The sequence below is a fragment of the Takifugu flavidus genome, chromosome 11 (genome assembly GCF_003711565.1).
Source record: "Takifugu flavidus isolate HTHZ2018 chromosome 11, ASM371156v2, whole genome shotgun sequence".
Classification (NCBI taxonomy): domain Eukaryota; kingdom Metazoa; phylum Chordata; class Actinopteri; order Tetraodontiformes; family Tetraodontidae; genus Takifugu; species Takifugu flavidus.
Genome location: NC_079530.1, coordinates 14,852,915 through 14,880,449, shown reverse-complemented (window position 1 = coordinate 14,880,449; position 27,535 = coordinate 14,852,915). Strand labels below are relative to the sequence as shown.

Below are 27,535 nucleotides of genomic sequence, written 5' to 3'. Positions count from 1 at the left end.
AACTAGGTCATAAAGTAGTTTATTGTCGTAAAACATATGAAGACACAAATATGCAGAAAAACAAATAATAACAGCGTTGTAGGTTAGTAATTTTATTCAATATATAATTCTTGGCAAGCACATATTTTTCCTTTCAACAAGCAATATGTTTACTGCTTCAAATAACAGTTTTTATGGGAAAAAGGTCAGATTTTAAGCAGCGATTACTATCATCTGATGACAATAGAGGTGATGAGAAATGCAGGGCGTGGTACATGAAGGCAGGCAGGTCTCAGGAGAAAGGCTTCACAATCTTCATGGAGATATAGTTCTGTGGACATGTAACACTGTGTGTTAGAATTCAAAAAGCATCCAAAATATTAGTTTAAAAGGCAGCAAAAAAGATCCAGATGAATTATCTCACCGGTAGAGAGTAGAACAGGATCCCCAAGAACAAGATTACCAACAGAAGGACAATTGCTAAAAGAAAAAACCACTTAAATCTGCGCCAAATGATGAACTTCATGGTCTTGCAGGGATTGGTGAACCAGAAGAATGATGTGTCAGGGCGGCTGTTGATTGGGGGGAAAAAATAGCATTAAAATGTATATTCATATATATTTATACAGACCAGAGCGTTGTGACATTTCTTACTTCGGCTGGTCTAGTTTGGGATTCATGTTTGGCTCATCTCTGCCTTTCCCTGCAGGCCTCTCCTGCATCTCCTTCTCATCCACTATTTCAAGCGTCATTTCTACTTTTCCCTGTAAAACATTTAAGCACATTTATAATCACAAGAAAACATAGATACAAAAAATTGTTTGTATGCTGGGAAGAAGAGCTTACACCCAGCACATGTTTTCCATCCTGCTCATTCACGCATGGCCACCAGCCACGAACAGCCTTCTGGGAGAAGAGTGAGTTGGGCAGTGGCTTTTTCAAGGAAGATGAGTTTGGCATTCCAGGCAGCATCTTTAAGCTGCACTTCTCTGGACTCTTAGCAGGAGAGATCAGATTGAGAAGATCCAGCTCAACTGAACCTTTAGGAGAGATAAAGGGGGGGGGGGGGGGGGGGGGGGGGCACGGGGGGGGGGGGGGGGGGGGGGTGCATGAATTTGAATTTGAATCTCAGTCCCATTTTTTGCTGTAAAATTTAGTTAACCCTGTTGTTTTACCTAAGTAGTCGTCTAGGGAGAATTTGTCATTGTCCCATATCTGGATCGTCAGTTTAGGTGGAATCCTAAATTCAGTTTTATCCAGGTTCCAAAAATGGTCCTAAATAGCAGTTTATTGAGATTAATCCTGTAAACACTAACAACACTGATGTATAAATGTGATGTTTCCACTTACTTTCCTTGAGACAACGCACAGCTGTTCTGCAGGCAGGTAGTCAAACTCGTAAATGAACCTCCAGTTGAAATTTCCATCACCATCCAGGGATCTGTAATGGACATCGGTCTTCTGTTTCTGCTCCTCCATTCCTGGCATCCATCTGGGAAACACAAAAACATCAAGTTCACATTACCTAGCCGGCAAAGAAAAGAAAAGTAGGTAGAAAAGAATTTTGTTTCATAAGACATCTACCCTTTAACATAGATATCACTCATGTTCTCTCCAGTGACGCTTGTTTCATCCAGAATGACATCTGTTGTGTTCCAAATGATGGCTCTCAAAAAGTATCTGTTTTGAAAATATTGCAGTATTTTAATCTTACAAGCGTAATAACAAACGGCAAATATCTCTTCTCAGGTGTGTTTTACTTCTTGGCTCTGCGTGGTTTAATAACACATGGAGGCCCTGGCAAACCGAGGTTTTTCGGGAAAATGTCAACCCACATTTGGATTTGTCCCTGGATTCATAGAAAGAAACAGGACATTTGAATGAAGATGTGATGCAATACACACTGAGATGGTAAAATTATACAGTGTTGTCATGACCTGGGATAAATTTGGTTGGTGGGAGCTGTAAAGAGTTCTGGTCTCCACATGCTCCGGCACTAAGCCCTGGTTTCTGAGGACGTACAGGGCCAGTCTCTCACTGGCTGGGCCCAAGTGTGGGTTGATCCCAGGGGTTGTCTCTGCAATGAATATGCAACATCTTAGACACGATGGATGAAGAGAAATATTACTTAAGCGTGAACACAACTGTCAAGAAAGAAGTTATCAATCTAATAAATGATTACTATAATCATGGTTCTAAAATATGAGCATGGTACCAAAATCGTGCAGGTTGTATTGTCTTCCAGAGAATGTCAGAGAGCTTCCATCTCTTTCTAGGTGAGGAGGTGGAATGGCCCTCAACTTAGCCACGTGCTGGAGGATCTGAGAGGGCTTCAGCTGGTCTCTCCACTGATTGATCCCAGAGCTAGAGCAAAATAGTTTCTTTAATGATTCTGCTGCTGGTGTGTTAGTCCTAGTGTATGTGCCAAAGACTGCAAACTTACGTGCAGTAGGTCTGCGGCAGGCCACAGCTGGACCTGTAGCGAGACAAGAGTCTGTTCTCTAAATCAATGACGGTTTCACCCACTTTTTCATCTCTGCTCAGCAAATCATAGTCATAGACTGCAATCTTTAGGTCTTTGTCTTGAGGTATAAAGCAGGACAGCTCGAACATCCTGAACAAATAGAAAGGACAGTTATAATATCCCACAATATACAAAATCATATACATAATATTGTGAGTAAAGTATTATTTGAGAACATTTAATAACATAGGATTTTTACAATGGAACAGTGAAGTTTCACCTTCCAAATTCTGGATTAAGGGTGTTTGGTTTGTAGTTGTCTCTGTCGTCATGTGTTTTTCTGCCCATTGAAATCTTGACATATGGATCACACTGAAACAACACAAAACAAATCACAGTTTCAATCATCACCATTAATTTGGGTTCACGGGCTGTATTAAAGGGAGACTGGATGGTAAAGCTTACCATTCCATTTGTATCCTTAGGCTGCAAATCAATGCAACGAATCACATAGATCCGGACCAGGCACTCCTGTGGTCCACTTTCTGGGAGCTCTGTGAACTGTCGGGGTGGAGCTGGAACCCCTGGGTCATCAGGAAGTGGGTAAATCTTGAAGGAGCCCTAAAGAATAAGAATTTGTCAAGATCACTTTTGTAAAATGTACATGTCAATTGCTCTTAAACAGGGACGGAAATTTGAAGATGGCAGATTAAAATACCCAAACTATCCACCAGAGGACGACAAAGAATTAAGTATCTGTAAAAAGCAGTACCCTATCTTTAACAGAAGGTAAAACATTTTGGAAATCTAAAGGTGATAGAAAAGTTTACTCCCTGTATTTTTTACCTTGAATTCTCCCACCACAGACGGGTCATCTTCATCATTTTCTTCAGTCTTTCCTCGCTGGAGTTTGAAGGTACGGCAGAAATCAGTGAGTCCGTCAAACTCGGGGACGTCCTCTAGTTCAGTTTTATACACCTAAACAAAGAACAAGCGTATCAAAGAGGACATTATCAATATAAAAACACAAATTATAGTTCTGTGGCAGCACAGGAGGGCATGTAACCTGTAATTTGTCATATCCCTTTTTCAAATAAGGGCCACACTTCTCTTCATCTCCAATGGAGGCATAGAATTTGCTCCACCAGTCAACAGTTTCCTCCTCCTACAAAAACAAAATGAAAGAGAATAGCTCCTTCCCCCACACAGTAAGTTTTCATTTAAGAATCTGCGGGAAGTCTAGATCTCACCTTTTCTGCTTGAAGCTACACAATAGGAGCAAAAAAGAACACACGTCATTAAGTAGTGGAAATAAAACAATATGTTCTGTACCATATGCAGCATTGCCTACCACAGTGTTCAGAATGGGACTCTCCTCTACATCTATGATGACGTCATTCTGAGCCGCAGAAATCATTGCCACTGTAAAAACAACAGAAGCCACAACAAAGTCCATCCTCCATTCTAGCTGATCACACCTGCCTGGTTCAATGTGGGCTTTTTACCTCTTGCAGACATGCAAATATCATTACTGATGCGATACGGATCACAGCGGAATTCCTCCAGGCAGTCAATGGTGCACTGTCCTACTACAGGTTTCCTTCCAAAAGGCCGGTGGTCAATTACCTTCAGCACAATGGGAGGGGTATACATCTCCTCTTTTGGAAGCAGCTAAAGGAGTCAGCAAGAGGCCATGTTAGAACCATGGGCATGAAATCCTTGAAACTTTCGGGCTATTAATAGAGTTTAAAAAAAGACTTTTACCACTTTGAGCAGCAAAACAGATCCAGGGAAGTTGGGGTTCTTTTTGAAGTTTCTGATGACTGTAGTTTGAACTATCTCACCACCACACTCCACTATCAAACTTGGTGAGGAAACTGTGGCTAATTGGTAGGACTTCATGTTCCTTAATCCCCAAGTCAGGACCTGGAACCAAATAAATGCCCAAAAAACCCTCAGCATACCTTGGAATTTAGTGGAAACAGTTTTTTTTCAAGAGTAATGGGGTACCTCAACCGCTGTTAGCTGCACTACAGGTCTGATCCCCTGGGGAACCATGTAGAGCCTCTCGCCTCGTCGGGGAGGAACTATGGGCAAATCTCCCTCATCTGCCTGGAGGACAAAGCACAGCATGGTGCTAAGGACACACCTTAATAAGGGAAAGATTGAGTATTTATCTTATTTAGGTTCTCCTTTACCTTGTCTTTGAGGAACAGCTCCGCAGCCATCAGCACCTCCCCGGCACTGCGGCCTTTTTTTGAGACTGGAAACCACTGAAGCTTAGGAGTGCCGGACATACTGGGGTTGAGTTTCACAGTAGGGGCGCACATAGAGCGACCCATGGGCTCATCTTTACCCTTTGAAATAAATGTAAACAGACAACTATTGGTTGGACCTAGTATGAACCCAATTACCTCCACTGCAGTTTCAGAAATGATAACCGATGCCTATCATTTGAACACAACTTTGGTAGATTAGATGCTCCACATACTACTTGATCGCTGTCATACAGCTCCAGCACCACGTCCGGAGGATTGTAGGCAACAGCTTGCGGGTCTCCGTAAATTTCAATGTTCTCAAATATGAGAGTTTGGTCCCACGTGGGGTTCAGAGTGGCCCTTATAACCTCTGTGGTTTTGCTCACATGTAGGAAGGACACATGGGCATAAGGATCTGGAATGAACAGAAATATTTTCAGAGATTGGGGCTCTCTATTGCTTATAGTAGTTTTTTTTAATTTATAAGTATTTTCTTTACCTGAGAAACTGTCTTTGTCCATGGCACAGAGGTTCCTCCCCTGATACACATACACTCTCAGATGATAAATATGGGACCCTGACAGGACACCACTGTTAATACAATGCTGAGCTTTGCCTCAAAGTAAACACAGGAAAAAGTAATATACTGCTGATTATTAGCCTTGATTTAAACCACTCAGGAAGGCTAATGTTGCTCAGGAACCAACGTTTTCCGGCCCAAATACTTACGGCTAAAATGGCAGGAAACAGTGGGGGTGTTGGCACCAAAGACTTTGGCCGCGTCTGTTTTATTCGTTTTTTCATCAACGTCAACTCCCTGTTGAAAAAAATAAAAATAAAAACTGGATACCTAAGAGCTTCAAGGAAAGCAGCAGGCTGATTTACAAACAGTGGATTTTTTTTAGGGGGAAAAATGCAGGACTAAAAATAAATCTTTTTTCTTGACATCTGGCAGGACACATGCAATAAAATAAGAGGATGTGACTCATTGGCAAGAAATGGAACAATTCATATTTGCCAAAGCAGCATTTTTCAAGGGACCTCAGATGGACTCACCAGCCCCCCTTCTAGTTTAAAGATTGCAGAGGACCCGATACAATCTGACGGGACCATCTTCCTTCTCCATCGGCGGCGGCGGACAGTGTCAGAGGAGCGCTCCTTCCTGTGGAACTTCCAGCCAATGAGGGAAGAGTACTCCCAGCCTTCCACAGGTTCTCGCCTCTGCAGAAGAAACTAGAAATTGTATATCTTTTTCCATTTATGTCCCCCCGTTCCGCCACTCTCGGCCCCCTCACCTCAGCGGGAGCTGTCTGGTCTGATATCTTCTTTCGTGGTCTGATCAGTCTCTTCCTGCGATGGACATGGTACATTTTCTCTGCTGCAACCCACGATTTGGGTTTGTCATCAGGTGGAATTGTTATTCCATATTCCCATCCTACAAGGTAAGGTGGAGGGACATATTGGGATGGTGGATTTCCCCCCCAAAAAAAAAACCCACATAAGGAGATTTTGAGAGACATTCTTATCCTTTCTGTTCATGTTACCTTTCTCATCTACAGCTCTGTTGATGTCAAAGCTCCAGTCATCCTCCCAGCTCCACCCAGGTGGGCATTCAAATGCTCCTGGACTTTGAGCCTTTTCTCCATTCTAAACAACAGGGACGCGTATTAAACATCTACAGTGGGTGTAAATGGAAACGGTTCAGTTGTGTGGACCCTTAATATATCTTTTTAACATAACAACAGAGATGAAATGCTAATTCTTATCATTATTTTTCTGTGGGTTTGTGGCTGAAAGATGGCAATGAATCACATCCATGAAAGAACCAGGAACATCTAAAATATGCTATGATAACATTGGAACCTGATTAGACAGGCTTTTGTTCTCTTATCTTTAATTTTTTGTCCAAGGTTGTCCAAGGTATCCAAGGTTTTTGAAAACATGTCTGTACATGCGTGGACTTGTGCATGTGTTGCGCATTTACCACATCTGTATACGGCTCTGCAGCAGGCTGCCAGTCCCCACCAGGAAATCGTGTTTCATTTTGAAAAACTTCATCGGTGAACTCGGTGTGGCCTGCGTCCGCGTCAGTCAACAGGCTGCGGAACACAGCACAGAATAGTTGTGCCCGTGACTCAGAGTTTAGACACGAAGGAGTAAGTTCAGGAGACAGGATAGGTGGAACACAAATGGCCAGACCAATGAGATTTAGGCAGATTACTCTGTTTATATTTGCCTTGGATGGAGAATGTAAGCACTTCACAAGGAGACTTCATGGGACATTGACCTCCTCAAACCAAAACACAACTTGATGCTGAATTCCTTCTCATTTCCTGTGATTGTTTTCCTGACATGGTGCTGTAATGCAGCTAACACAAGCACCAATCTATGCCAATTAACTATGCTGGGAGTTGGAATATGAGTCAGATTCTGAGTCTGCACCACCATAGTGGCAACAGGATGTTTGGACTTGAGAGCCCAAGTGTTCCAGTCACAAACAACTATTGGGGAGGGGGTATATTATTGTCTGGATTTAAAGCTTACCATTTTGCTGGGTCAACAAACCAGTCGTCCTCCCATTCCCATCCACGAGGAGGTAGAAAGCGTTCCCGTTTGAGCTTCACTTTTCCGGTGACGTCCGAGAACTTGTGGCGGCCGACAAGGCCGGTGGTTCCCCACTTGCCCAGAACAAAGGCCTGGTTTTCATACTGCAGAAGACGAATCGGGTGAAAATTGCGATCACTCATTCACACCTGGCTGAAATGGGATCACTCTTGGAAAAGGGACGTCACCATTTCTGCATAGACGCTGAAGCTTCCTTCTGAGAAGCTGTTAAACTTTTCCTCCATGGCAGAAAGGCTGAGCCACATGCTGACCCTCAGCTGAACGGGGATCTTCATGCCTTTATTTTTGTCCATTGGGTACTGATAAACAAAAGAAGCTTTGTCTAATACTCCTTGGAAATGTCGACGTGAACAGTGAATATCTGGTTCAGTCTAGTCTCGCACCTGCATGAATATGGTTTGGATCCGTCCACAGTGTTTGCCACGGGCCTCTTCGCTGAAGTTGGAGTACAGGACCTCGTTTGCTGGAACCCGGGCATAAGCGACCCGCTTCTCTCCTCTCAACATCCAGATGATCACATCTGGCATGCTGTTCTGGGGCTGTTGAAGGCAAACCTCATTTAGTCACATCGGTACAGGTTTGTATGTAGGTTTGTTTTTTTCTTTATCTCCATCCTGACCTCTTCTGCAAGCTGCTTGAGTCTGTCCAACCAATCCTCAATGTCACTAATTGTAGCCTTGATGTCGGTGGCGTCCTTGATGCGAACGGCCATTTGTTCAATACTTTTTACAGCAGCATCTCGCAGGTTTTTTATCTGGAGATCCAGAGCGGTGACATTTGGCCGGCCCTCCAGTACTGGAAGCTGGAAACTGTTTCACAAAACAATACAGACAGAAATCTCCAAATGTGTCACTCATTAAGACGTGAGTTCTCAAGAAATGGTTCCATATGGTCTCTTCGTGAAACAAAGAATTCCAGAAGTTTGTTCTTTCTTTATACATCCTCACCTGTTCATGTCCTCTAACATGTGGTTGAGGAGTTGAAGCCAAATCTCTTTCAGGCGTGTCTCTGCCACTTTGGCCAAGACTGCAGTTTTTAACGAGGTGAGTCTGGTCTCCTAGAGGTCGACACACAAGCAGAATGAGGACATTATTCCAATCATTAGTGTAGGAATGATAAGTCTTCAGGCACCTATCTTGATTCATATTTACCAGCCTCTCTGCAAGGTGGAGGAGAATGTTGACAGAATCCAAACGGTGACTGATGTCTTCCCAGTATGAGGTCACAATCACTACTGGTTTGGTGTCAGCCCAAGGCAGATAATAATAGTGATTACCTTTGGGATAACAAATAATAGTTATGGAGATAGTTAAATATGTCACTCTGGAATCAATGAAGTCAGGATTCACAAGTTGAGATCACTGCAAGATGCCTGTGCTGTTAAAATTCTGCTTTAAAACAGAGGTATGTAACATTTTTGGTTTTATTGTATTGCCATTTTCATACCATCAAACACAGCAAAGCTGTACTGAGTGGTGGAGGACAGTGGCTTGCAGGTGGAGTCCAGTTTGTTGCCATAGTTACCAATGCTAACCTCAAACTGAATGGGCTCGCCCGGCTCTTGGAGCATGCACGCACTGTGGAACACAGCGCACAGGGAGTACTTCCTCCTCCGCTGGTACTTCTGGAAAAAAAGGGGTAGTATGATATTGAAAAGGGGTGGTCCTCCAGTTTCAGTTCTTTAGGAAAGATGAGTTATTTTTTCTGTAGGGCTGAAGCATAATTCCATTCCAAAATAAGGCAGGCTGACATTGAATTCAATTCAATCTCACTTTATTTATAGGGCGTCTGTTACAATCACGATTGTCTGCTTTACAGAAAGGCAGAGCCTGATCCCTGAGGAATGAAGCAAACCTCCCTTTTAACAGGAGGAAACCTTGACCCTCCTGCTGATGGCCAAATGAGTAAAGGAGGAGATGTAACTTTACAGACCTGTGCCACTAAGATGTCGTCACTGCAAATGTGGTCCACATTTTTATCAATCTTTCCATCCAGCTCAGTGGACAGCTCAACAAGCACCCTCCCCCTGTAGGCCACACCTTCACCCTGAAAGGTAACAAACCAATCGTGTTAGCTAGGCCACATGCGTATACGTGCCAAACCCTCAGCACTGATCCTGTGGCAGCGGCCTTACTTTTCCAAGATTGAGCTCCTCGTATGGGTCAGGAAGCCCGGAAAATTCTCTCGGGCTACCGTACAGGTTGATGTAGCAGGGGCCAAACGCTGGGAGGAAACCAATCTCTGATGCTGCAGTGCTCACTGTCAAACGCAGAAGACACTCGTTAACTGCAAACTCGTTTACCTTTTTCTTTTATGCTAATAGAACCAAAAACCATGAAGCGCGTACATTCTGACAGAGTGTTGCCGGTCTCAGCCCGTGTATCTGTGTCGGTGGAGAGGGAAAAAATAAATAAATCCAATGTTTAGCCAGTTGAGCGAAGCATTAAACAAACCACCACTGATTATCACCCTCAATCTCTCCACCCGATGACGACATTGTGCTGAGATTTAAAAATGTCGTCCCGATAGCGTCATCCTTGGTCAGACAATCCCTGTGGAGAGAGATGACAGGTCAAACATTGGCTGCGATCAAACCATTCCAAGCTGAGCCGTGCAGGAGTGAACGTCGTCCTTACCAGTCGTACATGGTCAGCTTGATGCGCTCACACATGGATGGAAACTACTGACGCAGACAGAGCGGCGGTGTTACTATGAGCCGAATCCAAAACCTCCATTTGCATTTAAACGCGTCTTTCATACCTTCACTTGGACATTTATGAGTTGGTTCCATTCTGGGTTGGCATTTTTCTCAATGATTTTGGTGCACAACTATATAAAGATTCATAGATATTAGTACAATAAAATCTGACAATTAACTTAATTTGCTCCAAACTTCAACTACCTTCTTTCCAGCAAAGCTCAACTCCACGTACGGATCCACCAAGTTCTTCTTATCGACGTCGCCTCGGAAGACCTGTTTGACCGTCTGAAGGAAGGCGTCATCCACTAGAATGAAAGTGTGTAAGTCATGTCAGTGTGAGCTGTCGTGGAGCACTAACAGTAAGAACACAGAGGGTAGAGAGTGAAGACGGATCCTCTGCTCCCCTCTCTTTGTGCACTGTGCCGGTGCAGGAGCGCTACAGTAACATTGATTAGCACGCCAAAGTACTTAAATGGAAAAATGAACTGTTTTTGCTGAAAGAGTATTGATAAATTGGGATGTAATGAGGGCTCACTCTGTGGTACGTCTTCAGCACGGTAAACTTTGAGGGTGATGGTGGCCGACCTCATTGAGACGCCAGCCGGCACTAAAAGGTTGCTCTCTATGTCGTCTTGCTCCTCGGTCACATCTCTCCTCTCCGTCTAGCAGGATTTTATGGGAGGGAATATTGTCAAGGGTTCTTTAGTACTGAAGAAGAAGTGGACTTGATGGTGAGGTAGACCGCATGCTCACGGGGGGCTCGTCTCCAGTTCCCAGAACAATGATGCTGACTTTCAGGTAACCTCGGGCTCCAGAGCTGGAGTCATCAGCGTCGCTCAGGAGGAGCCATTTTCTCATTATGGCGTGACCTGGGACAGGAAACGTTCCACATGATAAACTATAACCAATCAGATGCACAGGGCATCTTAATAAAGCGTTTGATGAGGGAATACTCACCTGGTTCATCAAAGATGTAGCCAACATCCAGCTACAAAAGCACAATAAAGAATTATAAATCATAATTAATGCCAAAAACAATCCTTTAATGTTAAATGATCAACCTTGAATTCCCCCATGAGACTGTCTGCTCTGAGAGAAAAGGAGTCATAAACCTGTCAGGAAAAGCAGAGAATCAGTCGTCTGATTGTGAAGGAACAAGGTGGAAATTGACATCGTTTCTAATCCAGTTAGTCTGTCAGAAGGGCCGGCGTGTGTCAACTCACCCGAAGAATAATGCTCTCATCAAACAGCTCTGAGGGCAGCATGTTAACATTGTAGAAAAACATCTGGAGGACAAAAACAGAACTGGTCACAAATGTGCACCATTGTCTGAGGGACTGATGGCAACACTGCGGGACTTACAGCGCATTCAGCTGAAGATGCTCATGCTTGGACAGAAACTGAGATAAGGGAGGGCGATGAGGAAGAAGAAAGAAATCAAGCCTCTGTTTTCAAGCATCATTTGGGGAACTGGAGTCAAAGGGAGAAATGAAGCTGCAGCGGCAAGGAGATGCAGAGAAGAAGAGCTTCAGGTGCTGGAGCCATTACCTCATCGAAAAATGGGTTGTTTCCTCTCCTGATTCTCGTCCTGTGGGTCTGTCCGCACGTGCTCACCTTAACGACTGGTTTGATGTTGTTGCCGGGCAGCTGGCGGCCCTCAATGACACGTACGCGAATCTGGACACGGCAGGGATTCACAATTACCAGCTCATCGCTGCCACTGCAGTTTGGGATAGTTTTTATAATTGACGGCTGGTGAAACTGGTTTAAAAGTCATCAAAGAGAGTTTTGAAATCAAATCGGGATGAAGGCAATACCTGGAAGTCCTGAGGTTTGTTGGCCAGGGCTCTGTGCCTCTTTCGGCTGAGTCGGACTGGCTTTCGCCCCTGTTTCCCAGGCTGATTCGACGAAGAGGCAGCGGACACACCTCCACCTTGGCCTCCACCGTCCACAAGCGCCTCCTCTTCATCACCTTCATCGGTGCCTCCTGAGAGGCAAAATAAACAAAGATTATATTCACACGCAGCATTTTGTCTTCCATGAAGTAATTCTGGGACTCACCAGCGTCCACGTGAGACGTATCTGCATCAGGTGGGTCAGTTAGGGTTGAAGTGGCGTTGGCAGGCAGTTCATACCGGATCAGCAAGTTTATGGTTGCCTGGAAAAGTACATGTGTGAGCATTTGACATGACTTTTATCAGTGTGAGCATAATAATAAAATATTATTAATAAAAGCGTAATAATCACCCCAACAGCTTTTTGTTTCTCATTCATCAAGGGCACATTCTTGAATGGGAGCGATGTCGCTTGACCACCGGCCAAGTCTCTCAGAAGGATCTTTGCTGAGCCGATAAACCTGAGTCACATACATCATCATCATCATTATTATTATTATTCATTACTGGTTCAGTATTCTGCCACTATTTCCACTTCCCAATTTTACTTCTTCACACATGACAAAGCAGGCAACAACGCCTAGATTTCTGTTACTAGCAACAATGATTAATGACCGCAAGAATTGCAACAAGTCAACAGATAAATGTACATCGCAGACCAAATTAGCACAGTCACCATGGTGACACTTGGATGTTGCAAGCGTGTGGGTGCAGGAAAGCACCCTGGGTTGGTCCCCAGTCCAACATGAGAAGTGTCCACAGAGAGAGAGAGAGAGAGAGAGAGCTGAAGATGAGCACCCTCTTGATGTGAGAACTTTATTTTTCATGTGGGAACAGCAGCTGCTGCCAAGTCCCCTGAGTGACGAGGAGCATTTGCTTGCATTTGGCAGCCAGAAAACACTCAGAGAACACAGAACCGGCTGAGATTCACCACAGGAATGTTCTGGGATCTTTCTGGCCTGGGTATGGTAGATAAATACAGAGGGAGGGAACAGGCGTGTCCTCCCCCCAACAACACTGGAGTATGACAAATCCCCTTAAGACGCTTTATCAAACCATTGTTTCATTATTTTAACATGTGGCTGCTCCGGTGGCAGAGTGCACATTCCTGTGTCGACACGCAGAAACTCATTCGCTGTTTGAACATGTAACTCCAACTTAAAAACCTCACTGGCAGCGTCTGAGGCAGCGGAACTGAGCCGTTACTCATCCGCACAGATGTGCCAGCAGCAAGGCAGCGCACGAGGCCTCGTTGGCCAGATTCACGCGCTGCAGACAGGCAACGATCGTGGAAAAATCTGAGTGCATTCGTGGCCGAGGCAGAACGCCACCTCCCCCCATCCCCCACCCGTAAAGTGCCTGTCGCCAGAGTGACTCGCTGTGAGATAGTCGGCTTTCCTTGATGCCTCCGTGGCGGAACAACATATGAAAAACGATTACATAGATGTTAGATTGTGCTGTGAAATAGGTAAAGCGTGAGGCAATTTCAAAGTGAGATAATGGACTTCCTTTTATAGGCAACACTCCTGGTAAGCAGAGGCAAGAGCAAAGTCATTGCAAGTCTAAACAAGAACGCACAGTCCCTGTGGTTTCAACTTTCAGATGAAAACACCATTTAAGCAATGTTGTTGGAATCAGCCGTATCATGGTACTGACACCGCCACAGCCTGCTGGCTGCTTTTAATATTCAATTCTATTTTATTAAAAGGCCCAGAAAGTTAGACTGAGCTTGAGGAAGGAGGAGTTGGAGGCTGAGTCCCAGAAACCTCCTCCACAGCAGTGTGGTCAGGTATCCACTAGTCTGCAAACTTTCAGACGGGTTTCTTACTTGTCTTTGCCGATTGTTTCGAAGTCTTTCACAACCACGTCGATAAAGGACGATGCATCCAGGGGCGAGCCCTTCAGATCAAATTCAAGTACCTGCATGAACAGGGAAGTGAAAGTTAACAACAAAACAGGGACCTAAAGCAGGGACCTAAATCTTACAGTCTAAATCCAATCGCTTATTTAATCACTTACTTCGTTCCAAACAGGATTCAGTTCATTGTCAATTGATTTGGTTTTCTTCTTCTCACCTGCAATTTGAAGGTGAGTAATGTAGGTTTTGTGGCAAAACACTGAAAAACTGCACTAATAATACACATTAAAATTGTGTGCACAATCAAATTCGAGAGTGAAATAGTTACAGAAGCCAAAATCGCAGGACAGTTTCTGCCCTTATAAGGATGGGTTCTTCATTTTTAAATAAGAAGTTCTCAAGGTTTATCGTGAGTTTGTTTTAAGATATTTAAAAATGTCTAACTTAAACACGGTGGCGTGCATGAAACAACCATCAAAATGGTAACAGAGCAACACTTGAATGTTGTTTGATTGATGCGCATTTCTCACCCCTGAAGACGATCGCAGTGAACGGATCCGGATTTCCCAGTTTCTTCTTAGGGATCCCGCTGGCGGACTCAACGATGACCCGCAACATATCAGAGTCGGGGAGGGGGGTCCAAATTTACTGAGAGAAACAAGTCATATTCCACTGGAAGACAAAAAGAAAGACTCCGCACAAGTTCTTAAGATGTGGAGAAAAGAGGAGAGGATGAAAGAGTGCAGCCTCCGGAATCAAAGAAGTCTGTGCTGAGGCTGAGCTCACCACATGACCCTCCTAACCTTCTTCCCGTTAAGAAGAAGTTCACGTACAGTATTCTGTCGACTGGCATCACTCCACATCCTGAGGACGTTCGGAGATTTTCGGAAGTCGTTTTCTTTTACTAGGGCGCCCTCTAGTGGTGAAGATTACACATCACTTCCGTGCCTGTTAACCGCTAGCTGTGTTCAAGGGTTAGGGATTTCATGCATTTTAGTTGCAAGTTTTTGACTTTTGTATCATATATTAAAATTTAACTTAAAAAAACATTGTGCGGATAGTGCTATAATAATAATAATAATAATAATATAATAATAATAATAATAATAATAATAATAATAAAATAATAATAATAATAATATAAAGTACAAGTTACAATGGTAATAATCCACTTTTAGACTGCTGAGAGAAGTGATCTGCTGTCCTGATTTGGTCTGTGGTCTCACACAGCTCAGATGAGATAAATATCACCATGGAGCTTGTGCATGTAATCCCTTTCCTGGGCTATTTGAGGGAGTGGATTACAATTGCTAATCAACACCATCAGGAATTGTGACCCTGGAACTTCAACATCACTCTAGCTTTGGCCTAAATCATTTTTCTGCCTTCATTTACTTATACAGTCTTAATTAATTTATAATATAGCCAATTGTATAAATATTTATCAGCTAAAATTATGTTTCATAGAAAAGGCAGTAAGATGAAAAGTTGAATTTGAAATAATTTAAGTTCAACTTTTAAATAGTCTATGACTTGTTATTATTGAAATTATCCTTTTTATTCAGGCTGAGTGCATTTCAGTAGTTGAAGGGTCAAGAATTGCATTAAAATAAATCGATTAAGCAATCCAGTTGAACGCTTTAAGTGATTAAAAGAAGCTGCCAGCTGACGGCTCAGGTTAACCACTCTGTGGAGGAGCCTAATAGTGAAGTGCTGCTGTTTGTGAGGGTGTTCATCAGTGTATCATCACAATAATCTCTGTGATTCATACAAATCCTCCTCAGGCATCATAAGGTTTTTAAAAACAGTCTCTCTGTGGCCGATAGCTGCTTTCACCCTCTTTGTTTGGTGGAATTATCATTATACTCTTTAAATCATAACACTGGCCTTTTTAGTGCCTGGTTCCTGTCTACTGTGGTCACTCTGCAGGTGGTATAACTGGGATATGTCTTTGTGATGGGATTGGATGCTCCAAAATGACAAGTGGATGGATTTACAAGTTAAGAAAGCTCAGAGGCTTTATGAATCTTACGTCACAGCTATTAGTGACCCCTGGGATCCCCTTATGGAGTAAGCCACTGCCTTCTGTTGCTTTGGTTGAGGTTGAAGTTTGGGAAATGCTTCAGTAGCTTCTGTAGGTCCTTTACTCCTCTGCTGTCTCCTCTATCCATCCGCACTCATCTGGCAGAGCGTCACGGAACCTTCAACATGGCAGACAAAGACACTGTGGAGAAGTTCCTGGACAACAACCCAGAGTTTGCCAAGGTCTATTATGAGAAGAAAGTGAAGGCTGATGTGATCACGGCTGCCTTCAACAACCAGGTGCAGGTCAAAGACCCGGCATCCTACAAAGATCTGTCCACCATCCAGGAGGCCGAGTTCATCTTTGAGCTCATCAAGGAGATACAGAGCAGCAACCCGATGGAAAAGATCCTGCACAAGATTCTCCAGAGGATTGCTCTGCTGATCCAGGCAGATCGCTGCAGCTACTTTGGCTGCAGGGCTCGTAACGGGACACCTGAGCTGTCCACCATTCTCTTCGACGTGACACACAATTCCCCCTTAGAGAAAAATATCGTCAACCCCAATGTGGAGATTGTTTTTCCCACCGACATGGGAGTCGTTGGTTGGACGGCCCATTCCAAGAAGCCTCAGAACATTCCCGATGTTAAGAAGGTAAAGAGAAAACTGCTGAATTTGTTTGAGAAAAATGAACGGATTTTGTGGACTTTTGATTGGAAAAACATGTTGTGTTTCCATCTAAAGCATTTGGCTGCTCTTCTTCTCAGGACTCTCATTTCAGTGACTTTGTGGACAAACAGACCAAATACACCACAAAATGCGTGATTACAGCTCCCGTCATGAGTGGGAAGGAGCCCATTGGCGTCATCATGGCCCTCAACAAACAAGGCGCTGAGGACTTCTCAAAGAGCGATCAGGAGGTGAGTGGCCTTGAGGAACGCCTCAGACGCCTCAGGTGTTACATATTTTTAGCCAGTGATTTGAAATAACCTATTTTAGCTCTGCCGACTTCCTGTTACTGACCTTTTGTGCCTTGACCTATAATGACAGCTCAACTCCTAATCTTGTCTGGGAGGGAGTATTTCCCCTTTTCTTGTCTTTTTTGACACAACACATCCCAGCCACGAGGATAACGCAGCAAAAATGACTCTTCCAAACAAACGGAGGTGAACTGATGAAACACTCTTTTGTTGCAGCTCTTTAACAAGTACGTGAACTTTGCTGCAGTTGTGGTTATGCAAGCACACACCTCTTATATGTGGGATGTAGAATCCAGGAAAAGCCAGGTAAAAAAGCATTTTCAGAGCGCAGCTTCAATCATCACATGCACATTGTTAAATAAAAGGGTTTTTGGGGCTGGTTTTTTTTTTAACATTTTAGGTGTTGCTGTGGGCGGCCAGCAAAGTGTTTGAGGAGCTGACGGATATTGAGAGGCAGTTTCACAAAGCTCTGTACACAGTCAGAACATACATCAAGTGTGAAAGATACTCTGTGGGACTGCTGGACATGACCAAAGACAAGGTATGGGGGGAATGATGGAATCAGGCTATTGTGGATGCAGAGACGTGATTATGGGCATTTCTCCACCAGGAATTTTTCGATGAGTGGGCAATCAAACTAGGGGACCAGGAGCCCTACAAAGGCCCCAAGACCCCTGATGGCAGGGTGAGTTAAAGGGCAGAATGGTTCTTTTTAACCCAGCTTGCAGACATTTGAATGATGTTTTTGGTCCAAATATTTAGGAAATAAGCTTTTACAAAATTATCGACTACTTGCTGGAAGACAAAGAGGAGATTAAAGTTATTCCGTAAGTACACGGATGTGCTGAATGGGTTCTGAAAAGGACTAATCTGTGCAGTGACTCCTTTTCTCTGTGCTCACAGTGGCCCTCCAGCAGACCACTGGGCCCTGGTCAGTGGGCTCCCCTCATATGTGGCGGAGAATGGAATGGTAAGTTTTTCCTTTTATTTGGATTAAAGCGTTGCTGAACATTCCCGAGACTCACACTTTGGTCCGTCTAGATCTGCAACATGATGAACGCTGCGGCGGACGATTACTTCACCTTTCAGGTGAGCCGCTCCTCTCTCGCTCCGCTTCTATCGCACCCTGTATGTGACACAACCTGGTTGTTGTATCTGGCAGAAAGAAGCAGTGGACGAGAGTGGGTGGAAGATCAAGAACGTCCTCGCGCTTCCGATTGTCAACAAAAAGGAAGAAATCGTCGGAGTCGCCACCTTCTTCAACAGAAAAGATGGCAAGCCCTTTGATGAGAATGATGAGCAGATCATAGAAGTATGGGACGATTCTTGGTTTAATCCTGTCCTTATTTCTAAAGCAAAAGCACCTCACCCAGACATTTAAGGTATTTAATTTCACGTCCATAGTCTCTAACCCAGTTCCTCGGCTGGGCCACCCTGAATAGCGACACGTACGACAAACTGAACAGGACAGAGTGGAGGAAAGAGGTCGCCCAGGAGATGCTCATGTACCAGACGAAGGCCTCACTGAGCGACGTGCAGACCATTCTGGTGAGCTGGGCTTTATTTGGTTGCTTTAAAGCAGGCAAATGTAAAACGTTTTCACGAACACACAGAACACTCAGGAGAAATTTGGCTCTGACCCTGAAGACTGCGACCAGAAGGAGATGTACAAGCTGTTGGTAAGCTGCCAGATAAGAGAGCCAGCAATACTGCTCGTGATATCAAATCTGATCATTTGCTGCGTCATTCCACCCTGCAGAAATCAAACATCCCTGATGCGAAGACTGTGGACTTGCATGAGTTCCATTTTAGCGACTTCCCCCTGTCAGAGTTTGAGCTCATCAAATGTGGCATCCGCTGCTTCTTCGAGCTGGGGGTGGTGGAAAAATTCAAAGTTCAAGCGGAGGTAAAGTTGGCACCCTCGAGTTTTTAACAACTATTCAGTCATTTGGCTGCCAATGGCGTTTCTCCCTCTTCCCTTCCGCCGTGCAGACCCTGACACGATGGATGTACACGGTCCGCAAGGGATACCGCGACATCACCTACCACAACTGGAGACACGGCTTCAATGTGGGACAAACCATGTTTACGCTGCTGCTTGTAAGGCCGAGTTCTTGCACCAAATACCCTCTTTTCTTGCTGCTTCGGCTAAATTTTGCTCGCCACGGGTGAATCCATCCTTCTCCTCAACAGACTGGTAAGCTGAAGAAGTACTACTCGGACCTTGATGCCTTCGCCATGGTCGCTGCTGGATTCTGCCATGATATTGACCACAGAGGGACCAACAACCTCTATCAGACAAAGTAAGAACCTTTTGTGTCCGGCTACAGGACACCGAAACATGATCATGTGACTTACCTGCTCTGGATTCGGCGCACTTCCGCAGGAGTCTATCCCCGCTGGCCAAACTGCACAGCTCCTCAGTCATGGAGCGACATCACCTTGAGTACAGTAAAACGCTGATGGAGGATGAGGTTGGTCTTCCTATTTATCCGTTTAACAACAGCATTTGTGAGTATCTGTCATGCCGGGCGGTGACAACCGTTGTCCATTATCCTGCAGAACCTGAACATCTTCCAAAACCTTCAGAAGCGTCAGTTTGAGACAGTGCAGCATCTGTTCGAAGTCTGCATCATCGCCACAGATCTGGCCCTCTACTTCAAGTAAGGACGTCCAGCAGCCTCGACTGTGAGGGCGTCTTCGGTGGCCTAATGGCTGCGTTGCCTTTCAGGAAGAGAACAATGTTCCAGAAACTGGTGGAAAGCATGCAGGCAATGCCAGAGGAGAAAGAGAGGATCAGCTACGTCTCCAACAACCCGACCAGGAAGGAAATCATCATGTAAATGCAGAGGATGAAAGCCAATGCTTGCAGGTTTTCGAGATTCCATTTATTCAGAAATGTTCTTTAATTTCTGGCAGGGCCATGATGATGACAGCCTGTGACCTGTCAGCCATCACAAAGCCGTGGGAGGTTCAAAGCAAGGTGCCTTCCTGTCCCCAGACTCCTCATCTAAATGGAACCCTCCCGCTCCCCAGACTCACTTCTCTGTTTGTTTTTGATGGTTCTAGGTCGCTCTGATGGTGGCGGCAGAGTTTTGGGAGCAGGGAGATCTTGAGAGGACAGTCCTGGAGCAGCAACCTATTGTAAGAGCTCCATTCAATTATTAGCGTTCCTGAACCTCGTTCACCATAATCACATTGTTCCTTCTTTTGCCACTTTAGCCCATGATGGACAGAAACCACGCCGACGAGCTACCGAAGATGCAGTGTGGTTTCATTGACTTTGTCTGCTCCTTTGTGTACAAGGTACATCGGTTTAGAGTAAAACGCCATGTGTTCTCCCCCAGTTTCTAAAGATCGTTGGGGCTTGTCCTGCACTTTTGCGTGTGTTTTGCAGGAGTTTGCTCATTTCCACTCAGAAATCCAGCCCATGTTCGACGGGCTTAATAACAACAGGTGCGAGTGGAAAGCCCTGGCAGATGTCCACGAGGCCAAGATAAAGGCGATTGAGGATGGGAAGAAGAAGTCGGAGGAACCAGATCAAAGTAAACCTTCAGCGACTGACGGCACATCACTTATCACTGTTGTCAATATTCCCTCACTTTTATTTTTATTTTTAACTCATAGGTGGCGGAAAGTCAAAGACGTGCGTGATCTGTTAAACCACCAAGACCCCTGACACATTCAAGGACACAGTCATGGAGGTCCATCAGTGTGTCTTTGGAATAAACATAAGGAGTTCTACAAATATGCAAAAATCCTTCTTTTTATATGAGTCGCTCTTCCACCCTCTGGTCCTGAAAAATATTTTAATCCACACTTCACTTGAGTAGAAATGTTTATATGCAATGCTATAATAATGTATAAATGTATAGTGTATATAGCTCCATTAAAAAAAATACATTTATGTATTTTCTTTATTCTAATCATAATAAATTTAAAATTAACTTATCAAGCTGTTTAATTTTAGACATCGTTTTAAATGTCAAGCTACAAATATGATGCAGATTAAACTATTATATTATGTTTATGAAATATGTATTATTTACACCTAAAGCTTTCTTTCAATTCTCAATTTCAAGCATATGTTCCAGACAAATGGGTGAGAGATGTAAGCAGATTTGATGGGATTGGATTTGTTTATAAGCCACCTCGAGCTTGTGGGCTTTCCTTTTTAAATCCCCTGCTTAAATTTTTAAAAAAAAACTGTCACCCTGTTCATAAGGCATGATGTTGGGAGCACGTGTGGACACGAGGAGCTGGAAGTAAGAGAAAAATAATTAAGAGATGTTCTGATGTAGGGTTGAAGCTGGCATTTAGGAGCACATGTAAAATATAGAAGCATAAATAAAGTTTATTTTTATAAAAATCACTAGTTTGTGTCTGATCTTCTTTTGAGAACCATTTCTAAGCAATATAGTATATCCACTTACAGCAGGTTTGACAAATGCTGTGTTTTTATCAGACGCTAATACAAGAATATAACATTTACTAATGTTGAATGAACAAATATACAACAGCTTTTAACGTCACAGACCTTGATCTTCAGATGTATCATGATATGCTATTGACCTCTGGGAGAGTATAAAATATTATTATGCATCAAAAGAGCACAGATGGTACATACTGTTGAGGTAAATATCATCAATATTGTAGAGAAATGTAATCCAAATGTTAAAATATTGAGATAAGTCTCACAAATCTTTATTTGGGCTTCGTTGAAAACTGACACTAAAGTACCCGTGGCAAAAGTCATCATCCTCCTGAGATGATGGGCTCAGGCAGATGGTAGCAGGTGACGGGCAAACTTCATAGTTCATACCAGAGGGGTCAAAGTCCCGTCAGCCACGTCATAGAAGGTAAGCCAGCTTTGTAAATGGACAAGACATCTTAAGACATAACACAGCTCCAGAGGTCAAGCATATTATGTTGTTTTCACTGCTGGGAGCACATGGACTGACCAGAAGGATGAGCCATTCGCAGATAAAAGGTGGAAATGTGAATGTACTTTGTCAAATGTTTGGATGAAATCTCATTTTAAGTTTTAGTATTTTTTTTAATTAAACAATAAGCTGCATTGTTGCTTTATTTGCCCTCAGTGATATAGAAATGGATATAGATTTAATTTGTTTTTATCATTCAGCAAAAGATTTCTTAAATAAATGAATGATTTCATATTTAACAGGCCATAATTTGTTTGTATTGCCCTCTAGTGGCAATAAGGGTTACTGCATTATGTAGGTAATTTATTCCGCCCCTTCTCTCTCTCTCTCTCTCTCTCTCTCTCTCTCTCTCTCTCTCTCTCTCTGTGTGTGTGTGTGTGTGTGTGTGTGTGTGTGTGTGTGTGTGTTTACTGGTTCGAGTTTTACTAACAGCACATGGACACTGAGTGACCACAGATAACCTCAAATGCAGCATTTTGTCCTTATAACATAACTGTTAACATCAGTCACATTAGTATAGATCTCTTTTATAGAGTGATGAGATAAAGCCTGAAAGTCTGAGTTCCTTTTCAACAGGTTGCCGTTAAGAAGATTACAGTGTGGCTGGATTCACTTTCCCTTCCTTCAAGAATTCCAAATATTGTTCTTCTTCTAATTGTGGGAGCAATTTGAAGAAGCCAGCCCCTTTTGCGATTTAAATAACGTTAAAATTTAAATTCTGACGATTGTTTGGTGGTAAAGGGCAACATGAACCGAGAACCCCACAGGACTGATCCATTTGGTCACGCTGTTTCGTCTTATAATCTGACACAAAATGCAAATTCCTCAGCAGAAAAATCAAAACTATGCGATGATGTGCTGTTAAAATGCCGAAATCCTTTCAGAAACAATATCGGCCGTGCAGCACCGAGGCTGTACGAGCCATCATATGGCAAAACAGGCCTGTGCGTGCACATTCTCTCCTTGTGATGAATGATGACATTTATGAAGAACAGACAGTGCCCATCATCCTGCAGCACAACAATCACCCCCATTTACTCCAAAAAGCTTGCGGGGGACAAGGACTGGTTTCTTCCTCTTCTCCATTTTCCTACAGGATTCCTGGAGCAGGCAGCGGGCCTGGAATGTCGTTCCGCTCCCCTCTCTCGTCGGATCATGACCCAAATTCCCCACTGTCCTTTCCACAGCCAATAAGGTATTACCATAGCAATAACAGTGAAGAGAAAACATGTCAGCCAGGGTGTGGGGAGGCCAAAACATCTGCACGTTTCCCCCCAGAACGTGACACAGCTTTTTAGAGAAATGTAAACACATTAATCACCAAGCTCGGGGGAATGGGATTAATTTGATCAGATGCCGGGAAGGATTTCTATTCATTCTGGCCGGAACATTGGAAACAGTCGTGATGAGAAGGACTGAAGCAATAAAACAGGGCAGGTTTTAGAAGAACCTGGTTAGTTTTGAAGGGGAAAAAACATGTCATGATCGGCCTGATGGGAGCCAGATTCTGTCCTTTGTTTGTGAGGGGTGTCGGAAGGGGGGTGGGGCTCATTTCACTGAAACAGAGCAGATGTCAAGAAGACAGGAGGGCTTCCACACGCCCCTTGTCACCGGCCAGCCGCAGTTGACATCTACCGGTCTCCATGGAAACCGGGCGTCAAACAGGAAATAAAACAGCCCTTAAAAAGACCAAACCCTCGGCGCACTTTAAGGAATATACACAACTTGTGTCTGGGGGTGTCGATTCAAGCCCAGCTAGTGTTATTTAGTCGTTATTGTTGCTTTTTCCTCGGGTTTCCCGCCTGTATCCCGCATCGCAGCGCGGTGTGCGTCTGCGCCACAGACAGCGATCCGCTGGCTCATGGCAGCGCGCTCCATCCACAGCTGATTCACCATTAATTATACCATTCCGTCGCCCATTGGGAGCTGCGAGCGTGTGGGTTGCTTTGCCGAAATCCTAGGCGTGGTTTTGGATGGAGATGCTCCGTCTGCTCCCGCTGGGATCCCCACCTGCCGTAACGCCGCGTTTGTCAGCGCGCCAGCTGGTATTTTCCTCCGCTCGCACCACCGCGCCGCGGATCTGATCAGGATCGTCGTTCGCTGTCGTGGCTGATGCTGGCTTTTATTTCAGAGCTACAGCATAAGTGAAACACCGCTGCGGTCGTCCTGGACGCCCGGTTTTAATCGTCGTGGAGACATAAATAAGATCGGACGGCGCGTCGCCTGGCCTGCAGCGGCGGCGACGGACGGAAGGATCCACGGCAGAGAAGCCCGGTTCATGTCCAGGATTTCTGCTTGGCCAGCATGGAGAATTCACCGAAGATGCCCATGAGATCGACCTGGCTCTTTTCACTTGTCGTGGCGTCTGTTTTTCTTGCGGTGGTGGTCGGGAAACCCAAGCAGCCTCGTTGTCCCACACATTGTACATGTACCAAAGATAACGCGCTGTGCCAGAGCGCGGATATAATCCCCCGCAGCTTTCCCCGCGAAGTCACATCACTGTAAGTCTTTACTTTATTAGCAATTTTCGGTGCACAGATTTCTAAAAGACTGTCTTGTATGAGATCTGAAGGCGCGCACACATGTCTGTGTTTTCCTACAGATCATTCGCCAATTCTAAATTCACCGAAATCCCAAAGGAGAGCTTCATCCACTCTCCCGGCCTGCATCTCCTGTGAGAATTCTCCAAGCTTTTTATTATTGTCTTTATTACATTTGTCACTCCCTATAGTGAGCAGGTCGCAGCGAAAAAAAATATCACAATAGTATTAGATTTCCTGGAGGCCTTCATCTGAGCATTTTCCTATGCAGGCTGTCCCTCAGACTTGTGGGGAATCCCCCTTTAAAAAGGAAATCCTTTGACTTCATGGGGAGGAGTCATTTAAATCTGATGTGGGTTTTTTGGGGGTTTATGGGATATGATAAAGCAGATAGGGTGTCTTTTTTCCTCCTGCAAAAGTCTGTTTTTGTGTGAGAATAAGGCTGCAGATGTGGGGTAACGGCTTGTTGTCCAGGTGGTGAGCAGCTAGAGTGAAATATTAACAACTTCTCTGCAGCCTGTTCACAGCCAACAACTTGGAATCTATCAACGAGGATTCTTTCCTCGGGCTTCCTCATCTGGAATATCTGTAAGTGGGCGATGCCACCTTATTCCGGAAGATGAAATGAACGCTTGTAATCATTCGACTTCCCATTTTAAAAAAAACCTTCCCAGGTTCATCGAAAACAGCCAAATCCAGACGATCTCTCCTAACGCTTTTAATGGGCTGAAGACCTTAGTGCATCTGTAAGTTACTCTCCAACTCGATTTTATTGAGTTTAGATCATTTTTTTCAACCAGTTTGGTGTTTTTAGTTTGGAATTGAATGAACAAGAACAATCATAGGGAGTTAAATGTCATTGGCAGTGATTCTTTGTCATTCCAGGAGTCTGGCCTTCAATAACCTGGAAACTCTGCCCAAAGATCTTTTCAGGGGTCTTGAGGCCTTGACAAAAGTGTACGTATAAAGTTTTGTGTTCAAAGTGCCATTATGCTGGTTTGCTAAAGTGCTAAAGTGCAAGATTCAAGCCACAGCTTGTGAGTGGGCGGCCCTTTTAAGGCCATTAAACAGCCGTGTTGCTCAGAGGAAGAGATAGTCCTGCCACTTATGAACCACGGAAGCTGTTCTGCTCTCAAGGTTTTGTTTGTTTGTCTTCAGAGACTTGCGAGGGAACCAGTTCGCCTGTGACTGTAAGCTGAAGTGGTTGGTGGAGTGGATCTACAGCACCAACGCCACCGTGGATCAGATCTACTGCAAAGGCCCAGCCTCACAGCTGGACAAGAAGATCAACAGTCTGCTGCCGCAGTCCTTCGACTGCATCACCACAGGTGGAGCACAGATGGAGGTTCAGTTATTGTCCCTCCAGCCGTGACCTTTGAACCTCACCTGAGGTTTGTTCTTGCTTTCCTCAGAGTTCGCTTCCTACCAGTCCTTGGACTTCAAGACGTTATCGGTGGAGGCCTTTTCCTTTGGAAATGACCAGTATGTAGTGTTTGCTCAACCCTTCAATGGGAAATGCACTTTCCTAGAGTGGGATCATGTGGAGATGGTCTTCAGGAAATACGACGAAATCAACAGTAAGTGAAAATGCTCATACGCACATGACGCTGCACAGCAGCCGCCATGATCGCTCCCATCACGGTGGCCCGCTGTTTCCTCACCAGGCACTTCCACGGTGATCTGTAAACCTCTGGTCATCGACGACCAGCTCTTCGTCATTGTGGCTCAGCTGTTTGGTGGATCCCACATCTACAAACGCGACAGCTCGGCAAACAAGTTCATCAAGCTCCAGGGCATCGACATCCTCAAAATCCGTAAACCCAACGACGTGGAGACGTTTCGCATCGACGGGGAATCCTTCTTCATCATAGCAGACAGCTCAAAGGCCGGCTCCACCACCATATACAAATGGAACGGCAATGGATTCTACTCCCATCAGTCGCTCCACCCTTGGTACCGGGACACCGATGTGGAGTACATGGAGATCTCCTCCAAGCCTCACCTGATCTTGTCCAGCAGTTCCCAGAGGCCGGTCATCTATCAGTGGAACAAAGGCACCAAGCAGTTCGAAAGACGCACTGACATTCCAGAGATGGAGGACGTCTACGCCGTCAAGCACTTTCACGTCAAGTCGGACCTTTTCATCTGCCTGACGCGCTTCATCGGCGACTCCAAAGTGATGCGCTGGGACGGGGCCCTGTTTCGAGAGCTGCAGACCATGCCGTCCCGCGGGTCCATGGTGTTCCAGCCCTTCACCCTGGGAAGCTGGCAGTACGCGATCCTGGGCAGCGATTACTCTTTCACCCAGGTGTACCGCTGGGATGCCAAGAAGGGCGAGTTTGTCCAGTTCCAAGAGGTGAACATCCAGGCGCCGAGGGCCTTCTCACCGGTCTCCATAGATAACCGGCAGTTCCTGCTCGCCTCAAGTTTCAAAGGCAAAACTCAGATTTACGAACACCTGGTCATTGATCTGAGCAACTGAACGGACCCAGGCTGAACCCTCTTACTCTTTACACTTTGAGAGTCCATTGGCGTTCGTGCAGGATACATGTGATCACATGTATCTTAACCAAATGTGGCCCAGGTTCATGTAGAGCTCACTGCATGTTTCTCAAGTCACAATCAGATCCGGTATTCCGCCAAGACATTAATGCATGATTACAAGCCATCAAATCGATGAATGCAGTATCCATACACATTAAAACGTGCATTCGCCAGTATGCTATTACATTTTTTTTAACATCGAGCTTTTCACATTACTCAGCAAAGTTTGTATACATTTATAGCCTCGTCTATTTATCTACAAGGTAACAATGAAGCGGTACTTTTTAATTGCACAATCGAAATTAACAAAATCTGCCAAAATGAAATGTTTACAATGTTTTTCTGTCCACTTGTGCGCCGATATTTGTAAATGAAGCTTTTGTACGTTTGAAAAGCACCACATGAGTGAGATAAAGGATGAAGGAGAACAATGTGGAAGTTCTGATCAGATATTGGAAAATACCAACAGAAATGCTGTGTGAGAATACCCGTACATCCCTGTGGCTAACCTTTTTATTGTTATCAATGGTTTTTAATGTTTAAAATAACAGAAATACAGTTTTTTTTCACAAGTAGAGAAAACATATTTTTAATGGATGACTTCCGATATCGTTCATGATGCTTAACATTAGCAAACTATATCAGCTGTGTCGTGACTGAATGATCCAACCCTTTCATGCTGTTTAAGTCAATAAAAGTTAACATAAGCGGCATCGCCTCTCTGTT

At 44.4% G+C, this 27,535-nt stretch overlaps 3 protein-coding genes across 4 annotated transcripts; 2 read left to right on the top strand and 1 right to left on the bottom strand.

The window, feature by feature from the left end:
* Window positions 1–3: 3 nt before the first annotated feature.
* myofl (myoferlin like) lies at window positions 4–14,601 on the bottom strand. Of its 2 annotated transcripts, XM_057046930.1 has the most exons (54): window positions 14,311–14,601; window positions 13,942–13,997; window positions 13,751–13,842; window positions 12,275–12,383; window positions 12,089–12,185; window positions 11,845–12,014; window positions 11,576–11,704; window positions 11,251–11,313; window positions 11,089–11,139; window positions 10,985–11,015; window positions 10,781–10,896; window positions 10,563–10,689; window positions 10,229–10,332; window positions 10,087–10,155; window positions 9,963–10,006; window positions 9,796–9,878; window positions 9,674–9,709; window positions 9,461–9,585; window positions 9,259–9,372; window positions 8,773–8,950; window positions 8,478–8,602; window positions 8,274–8,383; window positions 7,946–8,135; window positions 7,710–7,865; window positions 7,494–7,625; window positions 7,246–7,409; window positions 6,686–6,800; window positions 6,246–6,348; window positions 5,997–6,136; window positions 5,758–5,922; window positions 5,431–5,518; window positions 5,201–5,278; window positions 4,935–5,116; window positions 4,642–4,800; window positions 4,454–4,555; window positions 4,208–4,369; window positions 3,949–4,114; window positions 3,795–3,865; window positions 3,694–3,708; window positions 3,510–3,608; window positions 3,290–3,421; window positions 2,909–3,064; window positions 2,724–2,815; window positions 2,423–2,593; window positions 2,195–2,343; window positions 1,917–2,056; window positions 1,740–1,828; window positions 1,564–1,659; window positions 1,330–1,471; window positions 1,155–1,254; window positions 826–1,019; window positions 634–743; window positions 404–551; window positions 4–310 (listed from the first exon to the last, which is right to left on the bottom strand). In XM_057046930.1, exons 1-54 carry the CDS (start codon window positions 14,396–14,398, stop codon window positions 272–274), a joined length of 6,162 nt encoding a protein of 2,053 aa, XP_056902910.1. In that variant the 5' UTR covers window positions 14,399–14,601; the 3' UTR covers window positions 4–271. The 2 variants fall into 2 exon arrangements, with proteins under 2 accessions (XP_056902910.1, XP_056902911.1); XM_057046931.1 differs by lacking the exons at window positions 11,576–11,704; window positions 11,845–12,014; window positions 12,089–12,185; ... (2 more) ...; window positions 13,942–13,997; window positions 14,311–14,601 and adding an exon at window positions 11,390–11,475.
* A 337-nt stretch (window positions 14,602–14,938) lies between these two features.
* Window positions 14,939–21,154, top strand: LOC130533564 (cone cGMP-specific 3',5'-cyclic phosphodiesterase subunit alpha'-like). Its single transcript, XM_057047085.1, has 22 exons — window positions 14,939–16,456; window positions 16,570–16,722; window positions 16,999–17,088; window positions 17,183–17,323; window positions 17,393–17,467; window positions 17,545–17,609; window positions 17,686–17,752; window positions 17,824–17,871; window positions 17,945–18,094; window positions 18,187–18,330; window positions 18,396–18,461; window positions 18,542–18,688; window positions 18,775–18,882; window positions 18,976–19,085; window positions 19,169–19,256; window positions 19,345–19,445; window positions 19,514–19,621; window positions 19,702–19,765; window positions 19,852–19,926; window positions 20,005–20,088; window positions 20,180–20,327; window positions 20,410–21,154. Exons 1-22 carry the CDS (start codon window positions 15,989–15,991, stop codon window positions 20,442–20,444), a joined length of 2,535 nt encoding a protein of 844 aa, XP_056903065.1. The 5' UTR covers window positions 14,939–15,988; the 3' UTR covers window positions 20,445–21,154.
* A 2,170-nt stretch (window positions 21,155–23,324) lies between these two features.
* On the top strand, window positions 23,325–27,520 carry LOC130533566 (leucine-rich glioma-inactivated protein 1-like). The gene is made up of 8 exons (XM_057047090.1): window positions 23,325–24,226; window positions 24,328–24,399; window positions 24,782–24,853; window positions 24,940–25,011; window positions 25,151–25,222; window positions 25,424–25,593; window positions 25,678–25,842; window positions 25,930–27,520. Exons 1-8 carry the CDS (start codon window positions 24,030–24,032, stop codon window positions 26,745–26,747), a joined length of 1,638 nt encoding a protein of 545 aa, XP_056903070.1. The 5' UTR covers window positions 23,325–24,029; the 3' UTR covers window positions 26,748–27,520.
* The last annotated feature ends 15 nt before the right edge of the window (window positions 27,521–27,535 follow it).